The sequence below is a fragment of the Haliaeetus albicilla genome, chromosome 24 (genome assembly GCF_947461875.1).
Source record: "Haliaeetus albicilla chromosome 24, bHalAlb1.1, whole genome shotgun sequence".
Taxonomy (NCBI): domain Eukaryota; kingdom Metazoa; phylum Chordata; class Aves; order Accipitriformes; family Accipitridae; genus Haliaeetus; species Haliaeetus albicilla.
Window position 1 is genome coordinate 20536893 of NC_091506.1, and position 20717 is coordinate 20557609.

Genomic DNA, 20717 nt, shown 5'->3' on the forward strand with positions numbered 1-20717 from the left:
AGGATAACCGTCCTGTCTGCCTGGAAGACCGTCAGCGATGGGGCGGATGCGAGTACAACGCGGTCAGCGTGGGGAATCCCGGGCAGGAACGTGTATGTAACCTGTTAGGTCTGCTGGACTGTTAGTAAGAGCAGAAGAGGAGGAAACCGGGCCAAGACCGGAGGAGGAACGCGGGCCGGGAGCGTTGACGCCCGGCCCGGCCCCGCCGCCTTCTCCCGCGGCAGGGGGAGGGCGGGGCGTGCCGGGCCCCGCCCCTCGGCGGGCGGGCCCCGCCCCTCCGCCAACAAAACAAACACGGCCCGGCCCGTGCGGCGGCCCAATGGCCGCGCGCCGTCGCCGAGGCCGCCCCGCCCCGCGCCCGCCGCCGCCAATGGGGCGGAGGCCCGCCCGCTTCTGCGGGGGGCCGGGGCGGGGCGCCGCCGTGCGATGCGGCTGTTCTGCGGCGCCGCCATTGGCCGGAGGCGCGGGGAGGGGGCGGGGCCGGGGCGGGCGCGGCGGCGCTGGCAGCGGGCCGGGGCGGCGGCGGCGGCGGCGGGGAGGTGCGCGCCGGCCGGGGCGGCCATGAGGACCGAGATCTCCACGGCGGCGGCGTTCGTCACCCGCCTCCTGCGGGCCGCCGGCGGTATCGGCGAGGAGCAGCTGCGGTGCTTCCGGGAGTGCCTGCAGGAGGCGCTGCGCGGTGAGCGGGGGCGGGGGGAGACACACGACAGCCCCCCGGCCCGGCCGCGGGGGGTCCGGCGGAGCGCAGCCGCGGCGGGGCTGTGGGGCCGCGGTCGAGCTGCTCTTTGTTCCCTCCCGCAGAGCACTACAAGCACCACTGGTTCCCCCTGGTGCCCTCCAAGGGCTCCGGGTACCGGTGCATTCGGATCAACCATAAGATGGACCCCTTGATAGGAAAGGCAGCGGGGATGATCGGACTGAGCCGCGAGAGACTCTTCCAGCTCTTACCCAGCGAATTAACTCTTTGGGTCGACCCTTTCGAAGTGTCCTATCGTATAGGTGAAGACGGGTCTATCTGCGTCCTTTACGAAAGTCCCCAGCCTGGTGGGAAGGCGACCCAGCCGCTGGAGAGCAGGACCAGCTGTAAGGAGGAGTGGAGAATTGGCAGATCCAGCCCTTCCAAGAATTATAACATGATGACGGTTTCTAGCTAAAAATTACTCCTCCTTGTACAATGTTGTATGTATCCCAGTCTCACGGTAAACTTAGATGTAACTGAGATTTTGGGGTTTTAATTGTTTTCTTTCCACCCTATAGGCATTCAAGTTGTAGTAGTACTGCCAAGTTCTTTGTGGCCAAGGGCTAATGTATAAAGCGGTTCTTTTCACTGCATGTTACTTTCTGGATTGTGTACTGTAAATGCACTGTACAGTCAGCTGATTGTTTTACACATTTATATTTTCAGAGAAGTTTTGCCTATTTGTAATAAAAAGCAATATTGTAGCACTCTTTATGATGGATTTTAGACAAGATTAACACTTGCTAAAACATTCCTCAATTTGCAGAGCAATAACACGAAGGGGGGCGGGAAACAGATCTAACAAGCTGCACATAAATCTTTCCAGTGATTTGTCTGCACAGACTTCTCTCAGGGTCATTCAAGCTTGGCTGCAAGGCACAAATCACAAAATTAACTCTTATTTTTCCTTTTTCAAAGCATGCATTTATTTGACGGCTGGATTCCATCATAACCCAACATTTTGACAAAAAGAATTGGGGAATTAGTTTGTCTTGTAATTTCTAGTTATTGGAGTAGAACAATAAAGACTTGCTCAAACTGTTTTTGACTTGGGTTTTTTTTTTCTCTCCTCTAGGCTTTTTACATTGCTTTCAAGGCTTACTTTAGCTATTTCTAATCATAACAGATAGCTTCACAGTTAGAAAGGTGTAGCTCTGAACATTCATCTTTATTTCAGATCACCACAAAATGCTTGGTTTCGGTAAAGCTTGCTGGCTCTGTGTCTGAGTAGAGCTGAATAGTCTGTGTAGAACTGTGTGTGGTTTTTTTCAGTGTGTGCCATTTCAAGCTGAGTGGAAGCAAAAGTACTCTTCTAATATTTGACCTATTGCAAAAAATGCTTGAGTTTATTGGGGAATGGAGTTTGCGTTTAAAACTGCAACTTAAAACCATCTAGGAAGCTAGAGTGAAACACTGATCATCAATACTGTGTTACTACCTTGACTCTTCTGCAAGGTAAAAACCTGCTATTTCTGGCATTATGTTGAGTTCCTTCTCATTTTGTCAGCGTCTTGAGTACCAGTTGGGTACAAGTTTAGTAACAGTATCAAACATGGCGGATTTGATGTAATAACAAAACTTCATGTTGCTGGTTTATGTGGAGACTCTTAGTATTGATATTCCAGTAAAGGATTCAATTTACAGATACTGTGATTCCTATTCTAAGAAGCAGTGGTTTGTAATCTAGCTATAGAAGACTGCATCGCGTCTAGCATTGCTGGTTTTCGGTAGCCTGTGTTCGAGCACAGTTGAATACTTGATGAAAGAGAGCTTTGTCTCATGTTAGTATCTCAGGAAAAAAAAATCTTGCGCTGTGTCAATAACATGGTAGAGCATACAGCAAAGGAAGGGGCAAGTCTGGGCAAACTGGAAAGGGTAGAACTCCAGCTCGCGTAAAGAGGTCTTTTTCTTTGTTTGCGTTAGAAAAAGCTGTGGCTTACTTTTTGCTCTTTGCCTTATTATCCTGGAGGCAGGCTTGTCTAGTAGTATTTGTTTAATCTGAATACAATGTATAGTGCAATTTTCTTAGCAATTAAAGCTTTGCAAAAATTGATTGTGTGTTTCTAGTCTATCACTCCAATAAGTAAGTTTCTGGGTTACTTTAACAAATGGGTGTTAAAGGTCTTTTGGCAAATTGCCTTTTTATTATACAATATTGAAAATCCGTTCTTGCGACATTGTTTTATTCCCTTGGGGAGATAGTAACACTTTTTTTTTTTCTCTGATAGAATTACCTGCACTGAATATTTATTTCCTTAGGACCTCTAAGGGACATATTTGACACATTTGTCAGTAATTGAACAGAATAACTTTAAATCTGCTAGGGGTGAGATGCCTTCTTTGATTAAATTCATTTGAAAGATAATTGGCCTTGCTGCACATTATATTAACAGCCTATCTGAAAAGATGTAGCATGAAGTTTTTAGTTTAACAGTTTATTTTTACATAGCAGTAAACATTTGAGGTGGAATTAAAGATGACTTGGGACCCAGGGTATGATTTCCAGCTACTGGGTGTGGTTTGACATAAAGTAGGGTACAGCAGGTTTTTCAGATGTTCTTCTCTTGCTTGGTGTCTCTCAGTGTAAGAGTAGAGAAGAGCCTGGATTAATCCCAGCCATGGTGAATTCTGTTGCTTCTTACTTATTAATTGTACCACATTCAATGGGATATTTCATGCGTTATATAATACATCTCAAGTATCTTACATTCTCTGCAAGTTTGATATTTATCATTGAACGGGACATTTTCGCTAGTGTAATTCAAGTTCAATTTCATATACCTAAGCCATAGGCATAGAGCTGAAGTTATTCTGCAGACAAGCAGGTGGAGGAGACTGTGGAGCTTGAAGAAAATGCACTGAAGCAAATAAAATACTTCAGCTGCAAGTAAATACACTGTAATATCTGTGACATCTAGAACTACATTCCATTGCTTTAAAAAAAATGTTGAAGACCTGCTAACAGCACAAAGGCTGGTCTGAGGGAATAGAGCTCTTGGTAGTAAGCCAGGGAGGCTGTTATTTGGAGGAGGTAAATAAAATTAACTTTGTGTTTTCCCTAAAGGGTGCTAAGTTTTGCATTCTGCCATTGCAACAAAGAAGCCAAAATCTTAACATATTAAAAATTACATACTTGTCACACAACGACTGACCACATCCGATGAGTCATGATTTAGAACAGAATGGTTTGGATTCTATAGAAAGAATTGCTGCATGCTCGCCTCCTTCAAGGAGTAAAAATATATGGAGGAAGGGTATATTTGTTTGTTCTCATGCCTGTTTGTGTGAGGATGGGTTAACTCTTGGATAAGTAAAGCTGAAGGAAGAAACATTTATAGAGGAAAAACCCCATACATTTACCCGTTTCTCTAAAACGTTGCCTTGCTGAGAAGACAGTGGAATAACATTTGTCTTTCCGAGTTGTAAAATCCAAATGAGACAGAAGATCCCATTAGTTTATATAGCCTGACCACTTATGTACTACAATTCCTATGTATCACACCCTTGTCTCATTATTTGCACCTAAGAAAACAGAGGGGTATAGTTTTAATCTGAAAACTTCAAGAGATAAGGGTATTGTCTGTATTTGTTTCAGATTCTATTACCTTTAGCATTAGGTAAGTTCAAATATGAAATTTGGTATGTTTTTTAAGTTTAGTTTCTAAACATTGGTGTCCTTATTTCTTTATCCTCAAGATAAAAGGCCTTTTAGTATGGCCTCTTGTATGCACTTTATACTCCAATCAAATTAAGTCTGTTTTTTATTTAAAAGATTAAAAAGATGAAGCTTTTTAAGTTTGAGCATAAATAACTTTCTCTTATCTGGTATTTACATACATGCTTTCTGCAAACACTCGTTCTGTTTTTTAATATGTGCATGAGAATGTGTTCTCAAGAAATAAGTGCAATGAACCAAATTATCTGGATCACACTGTTGCAACCATTATTTGTCATTCCACCAGCACTGATGGTACTGTGATTTTTACTTCACTGAGAACAATGTAAAATTACTTCAGATCTAGTACTGACATAATTGCTAAATATGAGGGCTTTCACTTATTTTTAATTCACATAATGTGTTCTTCCCTGTGTTATTTTTATTTTGTCTAGAGTGCCACGTTTCAGGTGAAGTGCCTTATAAAAGCTGAAATAGTTACTGTTACTGCAATTACTCATGCAAAGGACAAACCCCAGGTTTGTTTAACAGGATAGCTTTTCTATAAAACCATGTTGATTAGCATTAATGATATTGTTCTCCTTTTAATTATTTCTTATTATGAAGTGAATTAATACTTTATTAATTAACCCCCCTTTTATGTTTAATCCATGATTAAAAGTGTTCTAACTCTCCTGCAATTTTTAGTTGTTATATGGGGACACCTATTCTGGAGAAATTTTCTAGTTATTCCCACATGCATCGGAAATAGACATTGGGATCCCACTGATATCCTAAGGCAGTTCTCTTGGGCATTTTTCTAGACCTTGTGGTTATGTTTTTCCTTATGAAATCCTAAAAATAACTATCTTGATGTTATCTGTTTGCCATAAGTATATTGGAAGTATTTCATTATCCTCATGTAGTGTAAAGTTATCTGCATTATCAAATACAGATAGGCAATATTTATTGAACACTTACAGCTTCTTGCCTCACTTTAGCAATTTTGCCCTCTTCATCTTTTCGGTATTAGAATTCCATTTATGTGCTGATGTATATCTTAAAAGGTCATCGCCTTTGCATAGCTGTTTTTCTTAGCTATTTTAACCATGGATTTTCCTTTCACATCTTTGGCTTCCTTCAGATTTTTTATTTCACAATAATCCATGTATGTTGGCTTTTTTCTGTTTCTCCCCACCCCTTACTGGTATGGTAAGGCATATGACTCAGAACTTTAATCTCATCTTAATTTCTGCCTCATGTTCTATCAGTGTAGCATCACAACAGTCATCAGTTTGGCTTTGTGCGATTCCTCCAGGCTGATGCATACTGCTGTGGCAGAGTGGGAAGACCTGTATTGTTGGGTTAATAGAGGCATTCTGGTTCTTGAGTAGTAAGGTTGATACTTTTTACTGTCACCACACTAAGTTTTTATTAATTATTTTTTCTTGTGGTGCCAGAATCACTCTTGATAGTTTTTATGCTGTAAGAGTCATAGGCCCATCTATTTTCATTGTTTTCTTGCTGGGGACTGAATTTATTCCAGTAATAACAAGGGATATTTTGCGTTCCATTATAAGGCTATGTAGAATTTTCATTGAGAAGTAAACTGCTGATTTTAGCTTGTAATTTGGGTAACTTCTCAGGGGGCAATATATTTTAATTGAAATGGAATTGCATGAAAGAATCTTTCATCTGCTTGGGGGAGACACTTTGCACTGTGAGATTCAGCTGCCCCTCGTTTGCAATCAGTATGACTAATAGATCTCTAAAAAGTGACAGGAAGCAATGAGAATGCAAATTAAATTGTGATTTGTGACAAACTTGGTTTTACCATTATTTTGAACTATTGGCCCCCAGATTATTGATGGTAACATTTGTATAGCCTTATTAGCAGAAGCAGCTATGTAGTATCAGTTATTCTCCCCAGCGGTTCTTAAAAATCCAAAGAAAGAAAAACTGTAAAAGAAGATAAACATCTGTTCAGTTACATTAAACAGCAAATCAGTTTCCAGTCACTGAAAGACAGAGTTGCAAATATCTCTCCTGATAAAATAATTATGTTGCGCTTTAGTAGGAAGAGGAAAAATTGTATCACAAAATGGTTCTACAATGTTTCAAGTGAACCTCTTGCGCTAAATAAACACCCAGCTTGGAAAAATAAGTTTGTAATCCTGGAGATATGGCAAGTATGAAAGTTCATCTTTGAAACAGAACACATTTTTAAAAGAAAAAGGCATGTATGAAAGTACAAATACAGGTTTTGTGGATGCTGTGATGCAGCAGCTTTGAATATGAACATTCTAGAGCATAAACTCTTATAAACTTTATTTGTTGTTCAGTAGTAGCAAGTACAATCAACTTCATAAAGCAATTTTTACTATAGAATTTTCATGACTGCAGTATGATGTTTGTGACGATGCAGTGTAGAGCCCAGTCATGCAAACTGCCGTTAAATTGATCATCTTACACAGCTGACATTAGTGACTTTGGCCTCAGATGACTGATGTTGCTTCTGTGTACCATTCCCAGGATTGTCTGCTACGTGAATGAAGAATGAACAAACGCCAAAGAAAACTGAGGAAAAAGGTAGGTTGTATCAGAAAGTACTTCTTAAACTGTCTGAACACTGAACACCGGTTGTTCCAGTAGTTCTAGGTAGCCAGAAGAGAATGCTTCACAGAAGCAAGGTCATTGTATCATCAAACTACTAAACTTACTTCATTTTGCACTGAGTGCCGTCATAGAACTCGCTTTCTTCCACTGGGGCTCTGAGGAGGAAAAGAACTTGCCTGTTATTTATAAATGTTTATGAATATTCACAAATATTTAGAAATCACGTTATTTGCAAGACCTAAGCTTTATTTTGCATGCTGCTTATAGGTGAGTAAAATACTAATAAGTATTCCTAGTGCACGACATCTTTATATGCAATTCTGTTTTAGTAACTGTACATATGTATGATATGAATATGCAGTTGACACTTTGCACTGGTCCACGACATATTATTTATACAGCATCATTAGCATCAAAACAGTGTTATGTGAATGTTTGTTGCAAATGTGCAACCTGAGGGTTAGATATGCCTAAAAGCACATGTAGGAGTGATGCAAAAGACTATAAACTATAGTAGTTTATGCTTTTATATATTTTTGGAATGGATTACAACAAAAGCTGACCCCTTAGACTTGCCCTCTCTTAGTCTGTGAATTTGGATTATCATGTGTTGTTACGAAGATAGTGTATTTCTAAGGTTGCAGAAGTATAAATGAAAACAGGATACTTCTAATGTGTATGATGAGATAACATTTTATTTAGTGCTCAAAATAACATGTTACTCATACAAATCCTTTCTTCCGGGAAGTATGCTGGGTTTTTTTCTGGATATACCAGAGATCATCACATGCATATCTCACTTGAGTGTACGTTAAAGGTTGATACAAGGGTTTTGTCAAAGGGTTTTTCTTCTGGGGGAGGAGAAGGATGTACAAGTGTGTTGGGAGAGGGTCGTCTTGTTCTTTTTGCTCCACAGTGTGGTGGGCTGATACTGAAACCGAAGGCATTGAACATTTTGATATGGATTGTGAGCTATTTTTTCAAGTGGTTGAAGTATGCATGCTAAGACATCAGTCGAGTAATTAAATACGTACTTGAATTTAGTAGTAGTGCTGAACATTTAATGTGGAATTAGGTATTTTGATGGATGAAGGTTTTGCTGAACAAAATTAATTCAGAATCATGAACTGCAGTATTTATGGAACACTTGATTTTATCATTAGTCTTTTCACTAAATTATGTTTAGCTAATATCTTTGACAGTCTTCAGATTTTTTTTTTTTTTTCAATGACTCAGTGCTACACATCTTAAGAGAAAGTCGTTGCTTCTATAGAAGTCAGTAGAATTACTCCCTTGTTTAACATTAAAAGCCTTTTGGCTCAGCCTAGATGAACATGTCGAGCACTTGCACTGTTTAACTGTGAGTCCTGTGTATTAGCTTCATGGAGCTCCTTTTAGTTCCTGAAGTATCAAATGAAGATTTAATACCTGAAACCTTAGCTGTTCTGTCTGTGAGTCACTTCACCAGAAAAGAAAATAATTTGTTTGTTTGTGTTAAGAGTGTCACAACTGTACGTGTGCGCCATATGTCTTGATGGTATATTCAGGGAAAGCTGTGTGTAGTTTCTAAAATAAACAGATATTTGTCTTTTTTTCCATAAGTCTTTAGCATTGATTCTTTTTCTAAATGTGTTCTAAAACACTGAACATTGAACACTGTATGATGAAAACAGAAGTAAGTTGGGGAGCAAAAGTTTGCTGAAGTTAAAGGGCTTCTTTTTAGCTGTGACCCAGAGTAGGTTGTATATCTATCTCGGTTTACGTAACTAGAAATCAGAAGAAAAGCATATACAATACAACTTCTTGTTGCCCTCTCCTCCCCGCCTTCTTACCTTTCAGTGGTTTCTCTGTCCTCCATGTAATCTTTTCTCATTAATTTGCTAAACCTTTGCGTCAACATGAAATGAAAAGAGAATAATGCTTGTTTATTGGCACCATGTCTTGACAACAAATGTAAGAATTGGAATAGTAACCAGCACTGGATTAAAAAGGGAAGATGAATCCAGACCTTTTATGTGTAATTGCTTTCCACCCTTATTACAGCTCTTTTGTTTTCATACCAGATTGGTGAGTGTAACGCTATACTGCAATGTACGTTTTGTATTCTGTTCTTGGTGGCAATAGTATTGTAAATGACCTGGAAGTTACTTTTGCAAAGAGAATTATCTGTTCCAGTGTCATTTCACAAGGATCCATGGTTGAGAATATTAAGATCTGGCATCAGCTTTGTTAACTAAGTCGGGGGGGCAAACAATTATGCTTTTGAAAAATGTTACCTGCAACATATTCAGCATATCAGACAGGATCCTAAAAAGCCATATACATTTTTTCCTATACCTTCTGCTAATATGTTTTAGAATATTTTGCATTTTTTACAGCAGTTGTTTACTTTGGCGATTACTTCAGTATTTCTGAAGATTGGATTTTTTGGCATAGTAGTGCTGGGTTATTGTTCTTCTAGTAACTTATCTCCTGGTGTGGCTTATTGCCTATAAACTAATTATTTGACATGTTGCTGTGGTGAACTGCATATTATTTCCACTGCTTCAGATGCCTAAGAAAACAAATTAAAGCTGGAGTTCCATTTTCAGCAACAGCATCTAAGCTTTATGCCTGTATCTACAGCTAGTTTTATTCTTACTTAAAACTGGCAGTGAATTAGTAGGCCTAAAATATATCCTTTGGTGTTTTTCCCCGTCTTTTTAATTTATATACAGTTGTCTCCTGTTTCATGCTTAGTTTCCAGTTTTTAACCTTTTTTCCAGAAGTATACGCTCAAGTCTCTAAGTGGCATTTGATTATCTTTTTTGTTTGAAATTCACTGAGTTTCTCTTATCTTTCCCTCTGTGCTCCCCCCCCCCCAATTTGTATAGTGCTGTTTTCATATCTGATTTCTTGTGGTTGTAATCAAACTGTTCTCTGGGTTTTCCAGTATTCTTCTTTCCTATGTGTGTCACATCAGTGATGGCTCTTACCTTGTCCCACCAACATTTTTCAGTAATTGTTGAATGTTTTCCCTGTTTCAGAGGAATGGGAGGCCTATCACCTAAAGAGATAGTGTTCACTATATGTAAAGGGCTACCATTTACAGGCTATAATCCTGTGTTCTGACAAACATTTCACTGTGTTGCAGAAAAATGGAGGAACTGAAAAACTCATATGCAAAATCTAAAGATAGTTGCCCCTTTTATGAGAAGATGAAGCTGAGCTTGCTTTTTAGCGATTAACAGTCTTGGGGAAATTTTTTTTTTTTACCTTCATGCTTTATTTATGGAGCTATTGTTTTCACCTTTGTTTACACTTTTTGGAAGAGGGACTATTTTTAATATTTTTGTGTAACGCCTTTGTGGACCTTTACATATAAAACCAAATAAAGCAGTAGGTCAATGTTCTCTCTCTCACATATTATCTAAACTCCTCATTCATATAGAAGGGTTCCTGTGTATTTGTTTTAATTTAAATAACTTATTAGTAACACTTCTTTTACATTAGACATCATGTTTGGAATGATTGCTCTAGGAAATTGGTGGCAGAAGAATGGTTGCTTTTGGTAAAGCTAACTTTTTGGTAAAGGTAAATATTTGTTAGAACCAAAGATTCTAGTTCTTCATTTCTGCTAGAGTCAAAATGTCTGTGAAATCAAATGGTCATTTTAAGTTGGCAGTAATACGAAGGAGTGAGCCTGAAAATTTGATAGCAGGAAAGGACAATTAACTTTATATCATGCTTGATGGTCTAAAAGAACAATATGATGCTTGTGAAAGTTTGCTGTCATTTCACTTTACTCCTAGTATGTACCTGGACACGCCTATCTTTTGAAGATCTTGTGAGTACCCTCAACATATTGTAAAGCTTATCTACGTACACAGGTAACAAAAAATAACAAAGCTACACCATACTGTCCTTCTGGAATACGATATAGCAAGAATACTTCAGCAGAAAGGAAAATATATCTCATTAAGTAAAGCATCACTTCTAAAATCTACTGTTAGTAAGAGAAAATTTCTGATAGATCAATCTATATATGTGTATTTTTTTTCAGTTAGCTCTTTGCTCTGTTATTGTGTTCTAATGATCTCTTGTTTCTGTAAAATGATAATGCATAAGCAGGATTACTTGGCATTCAACTGAAACATGGTGTTGTCAATCTTGCAAAGTATCCCCTGCAGAAAGAGCCCAATGTGGTAAAATGATGCTTGTAGGCAGATGAGGGGAGGAGAGGTGGGAAATAGAGGTGGTGGGGAATAAAAGTGACCAGGAAATTCAGACTCTTCTCAAAACTCCAAAGGGCCCTTGGGAAACGTTCATGAACTGGAAGGAATACATTTGGGGGAAGGCTAAAAGCTTAGAGGATAAGATCCATATGTTTCTCCTTTTACTTTGAATGATCACAGAGTGATCCTTATATAAGGATCTTCTAATAAATCATTTTTATACTTCTGGGGGATTTTGAGTTGTCTGAGAAGGTTAATATACATATAGCTTGTATAGCTATATGAAGTATGGATAAGTACTGGTTAGGCTGTGTTCCTTTTTTGAATAATTGCTGTGAGCAACTTCTAGTGAGTCAGATTTTGGTGGGTAATACAGTTTATTCCTGAAATGGTATTTTTTCCTTTGAATCAATGTGGATCTAGTCTCCTGAAGAGTCTCCTGTAAAGCCTCTTTACTCAGTTGCGTTTCATAGTGTTGTACCCTTGATAAAGAGTTAGTCATGGAATGATTTTCACATCATAATAAATTACATTCTAGGACTAATCTCTGAAACAATTTGCATGCAAAAGTAACAGTTCAGGCTTGTGGCCTTTGATATTCTGCACATTTCTTGTTTTATTTGCTTCTGTTTTCCTTTCTACCACTTTTTAAGTGCATCTTTATAACTGCCATCTGTATGCTCGTTCCCATTCTAAGTTTTTCTTTTTGTTTGTTTCCATCAACTTTTAATCTCTTCCTGTGCATCTAAGGTCTCCCATCTGAGCATAGAGATTGAAATAGCAGCCTGACTTTCAGAAGTGTTAAGCCAATGCAGAGCCTTCTGATTTGAATGGGAACTGGAACTGATCAGCCCTTTGAAAATGAACGAGATCAGTCTTGTCTAAAGGAAGCCAAGGTAATTTAAGTAACCTGAGTGACCCATGTTTGTTAAATATTTTCTGCAATCAAGATAATGGAATAATGAGAGAGTCATTATTTAACTTCGGCAAAACCAAACGATTTGTTTGGAGATTATGTTAACTTTAGACCAGTATCCTGAGGGAACGTGAGGCTAACAGACCACCCAGGGATATGAAAAATACTTATGCCTAGGATCCCTTGGCAAGTAAGGAAGCCTGTGTGTAAGACAGGTAACAACAATAAAGGTGATGACCAGTTGTTTGGAAAGGTAGAAGAGGGACAGTCTGCAGGAGGGAAGAGACACGATGGGTTTGGTTGTAGGTACACTTGTGCCTGGCCTCGTACCTTGCGTTGGTGGCTTAACTCCCTCGCTTGACCTTGGATCGCCTCCTCGCTCCAGATGGCCGGCAGTCACCAGCCAGGGCCATCCCTGGTCGCTGTCACCAGCCCTGCTCTGCTCTTCTTCCTCAGGTACTGTAGGAATGCTGTGCCTTGCTGGGGTGCCTTGCTGTCCCCCCTCCCCGGCTCCTGGCTGACCTTCCTTTGCAGAGCAGCCACTCTGGCTCGCTCCCTGACTGCTATAGCGGAGCTGCGGCAAGGGCCGGGACCTTCAGCCAGCTGCAGAGGTCTCAGGGTGGCTTCTTGCAGCTGTACCTCGTCAGGCTCATCCACCAGATCCAAGGCCACACAGCTGTGCTCTATCAGAGCTGCACCTAAACTTCTGGGGGGCTGGGGAGAGCTTGCAGAGGAGGATTACAGAGGAAGATGGATGGAGGCTGGTCAGAGCTATTACAGCCTGTCGATGCATGTGGGGCTCTGAATTTATCAGTCAGTGTACGAAAGAAACTGCTGCTCAGTCCTGTACCATCCCCAGATATTGTTATGCAGTCTGGTGTTTCTGGGTATAAGCTGAAATGTAACGTGTGACCATTTTACGTCACCTTGTAATTTATTGTCTAGAGACCTTGTACTTGGTGAGCTAAGTTTTAACGGGGAAGGCTTCAAGGTTTTTTCTGCAGAAGTGCGTTGCCAAATGATGGCAGTTTAGCTGAAAAACAGATTAGTATATATGTTCTCTTCCCTGTTTAAAGATGGTCACAAAGGGCTTGTGTCAAAAAAGTTTAAGATGTGCTCTCCTTTAACTATTTACAGGTCCAAGGACTAAACACAAGGTTAGGGTATGTTTGTGATATCAGACAATAAGGTGTTTTCCTAGGGGCAGTTACATGTTGCAAGAGGGTTTTTGCTGATGAGCAAATAGTATAACATTAATAGTAAAGCATCTGCAATAAGAAGTGTTAGCCTGTTCTGAAAGCAGCAAAAATACTGCTTCTACGTGACTTCTGACCAGGCTACTGAGTCTGCTCTGGTAGTTTGCTTTCACCTCTTTGTGTAAAGAGTGTTTTGTTTTCCAGTTGCTGGTATGTCACTTAATACAAGGCAAGACCTAAAAGCTCTTTATCCCTTCATCTTTCCTCCCTTGCCCACAGGATTAAAAGCTGTAAGAACAGGCTTTAAGGAAGTGCTTAGATGGGTTGGTCTTGTTCCGTTCTGCTTTAATACCCTGTCAAAGCTACTAGGATTTCACCATAGTGTTCTGCTTTAAAGACCTTTTACAGTTTCTAACTAGATCTTCTTTTCCATATATTTTCTCTTACCGGTCCCAAAAATTCACCACAACACTGCTTTTTGTTTGGTTGGTTTTAGGGTTGTAACCCCCCCTGCCCTGTTAATTACTGGTATTTTTTCTCAGTAAATGTTCAGGAGTCCTGTGCATGGAAAACAGTATTTAATTATCTTGTCTATGTGTAAAAAAAAAAAAAAAAAAATAAAAAATTATATATATTGTCTGTCTTGGCACTTCTTTGGAGTTATATATACTATACAGAGTTGCTGTTATTTATGCTGTGTCTGTAATTTCATTTCCTCCCTCAGACTGTATGTAGCAATTAAACCTCTTAGTAGTTTTAATGTCTGTTTATTCACATCTGTGGTTATTGATGGCTGGGTAAGTTCGTGCAAGCTCTTGTCTGTTAACAACATACACGTGGCTTTATCTTCGTTGACCTGAAGTCACCTTTCTTGCTACTTACAGTCCTATTCCTGAAGCCATTGACTTAGTTTCTAAAATATTTTATTGTGGTTTGAAGTACCACATGTGCTTTCTAAAAAAAAAAACCCCAAAAACAACAACAACAAAAAAACCCCATCAAATGGCACACTCCAGTCCTATTCTAATCTTTTTTTCTTTGTTGGGTCAGTGTTTCTCAGTCAGTCTGAGATGGAGAAATGATAGTTGGAGCATGAGATTTCCTGCATTTCTAGTATGTGTATGAAATTACATAGATAAACCATGGATTCAAGAAAAAACTGTGGCATGGAGCAGTGTTACCATCCTGATAACAGGAAAAAAAGCAAAGCTTTAAAATTTTAATGAGGTGTGAGTTATGTAAGTATACTCCATTTTTGATGGTCTGAGTATAATAAAAGTATAAACCTGTCAGTCTTATTTAAACATGATAACTGCATCTTTAGAAAACTGAAAATGGTGCAGTAGTTTAAAAAAAATAGTGATAGTATATTGTAGCACAATTATCATGTCCGTTCAATATTCTTGGACTCACTGCCTTGAATTTGTGATTTTTAAACCTCATTTCTCTGGGCAGCCATTTCTAGGTCCCAGGGTAGGATCTTTTGAGTCATGCTTACTCTTTTCATGAAGAACAAAATATCCTGTCTTTTATAGAAGCCTTTCATTTTATGAACCTGGAGAACTAAGATGTAGCTATTATCAGAAAAATAGACCTTTGTATCATTGGCACCCAATTTTATCTTGAGTCTTAAGTAATGTTATTTTTTTTTCCTCAGATCTGGATTTAATGAACTTCTTATAGCCATCAGAATATTAACAAGAAATACTTGCCTGATTTTTTTTTCCCCTCCCCCTTCTCCAAGTGAATAAGTGAACTGTTTTTACCATTTCATTCTCATTCCCTGCTAAACTTACGAGTTGTAAAAGATGGCATATGTGAGAGTCCAGTGTTGATAGCTCTGGGGCATGCCTGGGAAAAGGACACAGCAAAGGTTTAGAGCTGAATTTGGGGGGGCAATCATGTTTTGGTGGGTTTTGGCAGAGTAATGATCTGTACAGCAGGCATGACCCGGGGAGCTGGGATGACTAAAGTAAAGATGTGCCATCTTAAATTAAAGTCAGTGCCATAGTTTAAATGCCATTTAAAAAGAAGCAAAAACTACAGACATGGGATGATAGAGGACAGGGTGGGAAGAAACTTTGTATTAGTTAATTTATTGTTGTCTGTGTTCTTCATGTAAAGAGACAGGATGGCTATTTTCTCATTTTTAGTTGCAAATCTGTTTGATAGCCTTATGTGTCAGTATTTTACTAGCTTATTCTTAATGTCATATGATTTTCTTTGCTTTGACTTTATTGAAAGACTGTAATACAGAGTCAAATTTGGCTACTACCCAAATTATACAAATGTTGGTTATACAGAGGAAAACTTGCAAGAGTTAGTCACCTTCTGATGTGTCAGTTTGGCTACTGTCGAGGAGTGCCTTGTGAGGAAGGAGAAGAAAAGGGGGAATTTCAGAGAGCCCGTAGAGATGATTTTGAAATGGTAATTCAAGGGTAAGTTTTGCTGTTTGTAGTCAAAACTCAGTGATAAAATTGACTGAATTAAGTGATCTAGAATTTAATCCTGTATTTGTGATGGGGAATTTTGATAATTTAGATAGTTTGTCTTCAATTTACTGCACATTATAGATGTGTATATTCATATATAGAGGGATGTGTGTTGAGGTGCCCTGTGAAACTATATTGAACCGTGTTGGTAACAGTAAGGAAAACAGCTTAATATTTTAATAAATTTTTAATGGCTGTTACATACACTTCCATATTTGTGCATGTAACATCTCTATTAGATATCTGAAAAACCTGGTGTATTGAAGCAGAGTTATTCAGAGACACACAGACTGCAAGAGCTACTCTTCTGTATATAAAAAGTCTGTAACCTTAAAAACAGCCTTAGCAGGAAACACAACCCCAAAGCTAAAACTCCAGGCTTTTTTTTTTTTTTCTTTTTTGGTGTTTGATCATCTGAATAACCTCTGTTGCAGGTGCAAACTCAGTTCCTACAGTGCGGTATCTGCGTACGTTATCTGGGCAACCAACACAAGGGCGCATAAAAAGCACTTGGGGTCCGGGTCGTCGTTTCTGCAGGAAGATGCTTTTCTCCTACCCCCAGCCCCCGGTTCCTCTCAGCGGCCTCTGAAAACCGGCCCCGAGGAGCTGGCACGGCGGGCGCCGGGCAGCGGCTGCAGCGGTGCGGGAAGGCCGCGGGGCCGAGGCCGGCCGCTCTCGCTCTGGAAGGGGGGGGGAAGCGCCTGAAAGGGCTCTCCCGGGGCTCCGCCGCCGGCCGAGGGTGAAGGAAGCGAACCGGAGCTGCGGGCCGTCCCGCTCGGCCTCCCGCGCCCGCCGCCGTTCGCTCCTGCCCCGCTCCATGACGGCGGCGGGCGGAGCTGCCCCGCCGCCAAGATGGCGGCCCGGCCCGGCGCGCCCCCGCCTCTACGGCGGAGGGCGGGACTTCCTGCGGCGGGGCGGCGCGCAGCCGCGATGGTGGAGGCGTGAGCGCGGCGGGCCGGCGGCAGGCACCGTCCCCACGGGGCGCGGCGGCGGCCCGGGCCGGGCATGGAAGTGGAGAAGATGGATGAGAATGAATGGAAGTACCACGGGGAAGGCAACCAGAGCCTCGTCGTCTCCCACTGCCAGGTGTGGGGGGGGGGGGGGGGGCTGCGGCGGGTAACGGCCGGCGGCGCGCGGGCGCCCCTCCCTCCCTCCCCTCCCCCGCCCCGCCGGGCCCGCGTGAGGGGGGGGCGCCGCCGCCTTCCCTCAGGGGCCGCGGCCGCGCCGGGGTCTCCACAGGCCCCGGGCCGGGCCGTGCCTCGCCTTGCCTCGCCTCCCCGGGCGAGCGCCTGCCGCCAGGTGCCCGGGCCTCTCCCTCGGCGGGAGCGGCCGCCCGGCCCCGCCGGCCTCCCTCCCCTCCGTCCTCTGCCGAAGTAGTTTCTCCGTTCCGGGCGGCGGGTGTTTGAGCGCTGAGGGGAGCGTGAGGGGAAATGGGGCCCGTCCGGTGGGAGAGAGCGGGAGGCGCTTTCCTCGGTTCTCCCCTACGGCTCGGAGGGGTAGTGGAAGGGAGAGCAGCTGATGACTAGACAGCTGTCGTCCGGGAACGGGAGTTGTGAGGAAAAGTACTAAAAATTTCCCTTTTCTGACATAACGCCCGTGTCCGTGCAAGTGGGACAGAAGGAAGAAATCCGGGGAAGGATCGTTTTTCCTTTTGTCGCTGACTCTTCTCCTATACGAGAGTTTGGACGCTTGCTGCAGTGCTGAATTGGGACTCCAGAATATAATTTGGGTTTCGGGCTTGGCTGTAGACCTTCTGTGTGAATGGGCCGGTCATTTCATCTCTCTGCTTGGATTTACCTTTTGGGGGTTCTTTGGTTGGCCTGAGTTGGGTTTGTTTGGGTTTGGTTTAAATTAAAAAAAAATAATGAAACGGATTCAGCATTTTGGTGAGCGGTCACAATTAAATGAAGCTAAATCCAGTCAAGCGAATTCTATGTCAGTTTAAAAAGCACGTGTTCCTTTGACTGCTGTCACTATGTTCTTGCCCCGCTTGTATGTGTATTATTTACTTAATATATTGGGATATGTGTCGCTTGAAAGAGTTTATTCTTTTTCTAAAAACTCCTTGTGGCTATTTTTTGCCTTAAAAATTTATTTGTATTTCAGTTTAAATTCTGGTATGGATTTGTCACAGAATGTTCTTGATACTTAGTAGATCTAAACCCATTAAAGCCAAAATGATAAAACGTAGGCTTTGTGTGGGGAAAAAAAAAAAAATCTACAATAAGAGTTGAATCCTGAGAACCATGGGTTTTTTATAATGTCTGAATGAATGACTGAAAATACTGGATTCTTCTGATGTCTGTTTTCTGGATTATAAGCATAAACTAGGTGTAAAAAATATTAACAAATACCAAGTCTGAGAAAATGCTGGAAATCTGATGGTGCTCTGCAAACTTTAGGAGGGGCACTTCTGTGGCTCATGTTTCTTCCTTCTCTTTCTTTGTATAAAATATTTTTTAAAAGATATTTTTGTTACAAGAACACGCATGTTTTTGTTTCTTGTCCAAATTCTAGCTTTGAAAAAGGCAGTTTAAGAAATACTTAGTCACTGGATGTTAGGGGTCACAACACGTAATAGATTAATAGTGATGTAGTTGTGATATCTTTAAAGACGGGGAAAGTGAGGAAGTCTGCCAGAGACTCGGAGCAGTTGCTGAGTGTGTCAGTTCTCTTTTTAACAAGATGCTAAAACTATAAGATAGTGTGAATGTGAAATAGATATGATTTTTCTTTTATAGACAGTTTTGAATCAGTAAAACTTATGTCTTAGAGCTTTGTGTCTACTGATGGCGAACTCTTGTAAAATTGGAGCATATAAAATACTGTTTAGATGCTAATTGTTACTTTGTGCCTCTTACAAACAGGACATACTTGCATGACTAATCATCGTTCTTGTGATCTGATGTCAAGTCATTCTCAGGTTTGTGTGAACAGAACAGCATCATAATTAAGACAGTGAATTTCATTTTAACTGTCCTTGCTTCATTCTGTATCTCTTCAGTTCATGTTTTTTGTGTACAAATGCTAGCAGGAGGGATAGCGATTTGGTTGTGGCAAGGGAGATGTGAATGGATGCTCAGATATAAGTGCCGGGGTTGTCAGTGAGAGGCCAGGGTGGAACTGTGTATGTGCTTATTGTTTCCATGTTCTCCCTTTTGAGTGCAGTTGTATTTTGGAATGTGGGGAGGAAGCTGGTCCCTACCCCTGTAGGTCTGAGCCTCTCTTCCTTGCTGCTTCTGGAAGATCTGAGAAGTTTTAAAAAGCAAAACAGCAACAGAAAAATTAATCCCTGTCCTTCTGGAGAAGAGGGCAGAAGCTTCTTTGCCTTTTATGAAGTAAGATCCATGGTGTTTTGTTTCAACTCCTGCCCTCTGGACCACTCTCCGAAGCACTGATAACAGGTACTGGGCAAGGGCGTGTATCAAGGACACAGGGTGTTTGGGCTGGGCTGAGCAGGCAGCCCGGATGGACGCCCTTGTTCTTGGGTGTGTGGAGTGTGACTGGATTGGGGTCAAGAGCAAGGGGAACAAGGCGTGCATCGTCAGTTCATGATGCTCTTGTGTGTTTAAGGCTACGCTTATTTCTTTGGTTTGCTCCATTCCCTGTATCCTTCCCTTAAGACATGAATGTAACGCATTGTTAATCCAGAGTTAGTACAGTACCAAAATTAAAAACTTGGTCATAGAAGAGTCACATGCCCAACAAATAGCTCTGCTAGTGATGAGCTGATAAGTCCTAGACACAGGCAACATGCAGCCGTGTTTTCCAGTGCCTTTGAATGGTGGCATATAGACAAAGGTTTGTCTGACAGTCAGACATTGGCATTCTGTGGAACACGCTCTGTTGTTGCGGTGAAAGTGGTGTAAAGTACTGCTCGATGTGCTCTTTCCTCTTACTGGTTGTTAATGCTGCAGAATGCAACAGTGACCAGAGTCTCCCTGTGTGCCTGTGCTCCTACAGCCTGTGGAATGCCATACTGAGATGAGTGGCTGAAATCACTGCAAGGGCATCTCTCTTTCTTATTCATGCAGTTAAGAAGAGAGGACTTAGGGTACGGTCTAGTCAGCACGTCTCTTCTTACAGTGATAGTTTTACAGTTACTTTAATTAGTTCTCCAGCATTTAGACAGTGATGTGATGAATGAAGATGGAATGCCTGCCGAGCATTTCCAGTTACCATTGTTATCTCTGGAGCTGCATGCTTGCTTGCTTGATGCATACTCGAACTTCTGCTTTCATGGATTTTTAAAATTTCAGTTCTGATGAATCTAAAATTCTAAGAGATGTACAGTATTGTGGTACAAATTTCTTTGTTGATAAAGTTTTTCCTGTTGGTTTTTATTGCAGCTGTGATTAAGTTAAAACTGAGTTGTGGTAAAAAAGCTTTTGTATAGTCTTGCAACCTGCTGAAATGCTTCTAGTAGAAAACGAACAAAGACAGCTTTTCTACCTCATGAATTTAGTGAGAAGTACAACTGGCAACTCCGTTTGGTTAATGAAGACAGCGCTTGAGACGTTCGGAAAGATAACTGAAGTACACAAAACCTACAAGTTCATTCAGGCAGTGTCTGTATGATCCTTGTCCATTGGTTGCAATTTCGAATATTTGGTTGAATCATAGCATCCTCTTCAAATAACTTATTTGCCACCCTTTGTGCTATACAGTGAATTGTCTGGTTACTTGTTCTAGTTGCTGTCTCAGAGGTGCATAAAGTGCTGCAGTACAGATACAGCTCTACAAACCCCCAACCAAGCACCATCATAGACAGCCAGACGGTTTAGAAAGGATGCTTCTTACTCCCTGCATTTTTACTGGATTGTTGCTTCTTCCACAGCAGATTTGGCTTCTGATTTAAAAAGAGGGCTAAACCATGCATTCCCTCCTCC

At 41.3% G+C, this 20717-nt stretch overlaps 2 protein-coding genes across 4 annotated transcripts in view; both read left to right on the forward strand.

The window, feature by feature from the left end:
• The first annotated feature begins 411 nt into the window (after nt 1–411).
• On the forward strand, nt 412–1780 carry LOC138681795 (protein BTG1-like). Its single transcript, XM_069769683.1, has 2 exons — nt 412–679; nt 802–1780. Exons 1-2 carry the CDS (start codon nt 427–429, stop codon nt 1152–1154), a joined length of 606 nt encoding a protein of 201 aa, XP_069625784.1. The 5' UTR covers nt 412–426; the 3' UTR covers nt 1155–1780.
• A 14953-nt stretch (nt 1781–16733) lies between these two features.
• Nucleotides 16734–20717, forward strand: part of IPPK (inositol-pentakisphosphate 2-kinase) — a 35716-nt gene continuing 31732 nt past the window's right edge. Inside the window, exon 1 of one of the 3 annotated variants that reach the window (XM_069769691.1) lies at nt 16734–16914. In XM_069769691.1, the coding sequence (XP_069625792.1) occupies nt 16834–16914 (81 nt within the window). In that variant the 5' untranslated portion in view covers nt 16734–16833. Of the gene's footprint in view, nt 16915–18691; nt 18752–18837; nt 19233–20717 lie in introns of those variants that run through there. The other 2 variants (XM_009921170.2, XM_069769693.1) reach the window with 2 other exon arrangements.

Coding starts and splice junctions, on each gene's coding strand:
- LOC138681795 (XM_069769683.1), top strand. CDS start 427: ATGCGGCTGTTCTGCGGCGCCGCCATTGGCCGGAGGCGCGGGGAGGGG. Junction 680..801: donor CCTGCAGGAGGCGCTGCGCG/GTGAGCGGGGGC, acceptor TCCCTCCCGCAG/AGCACTACAAGCACCACTGG.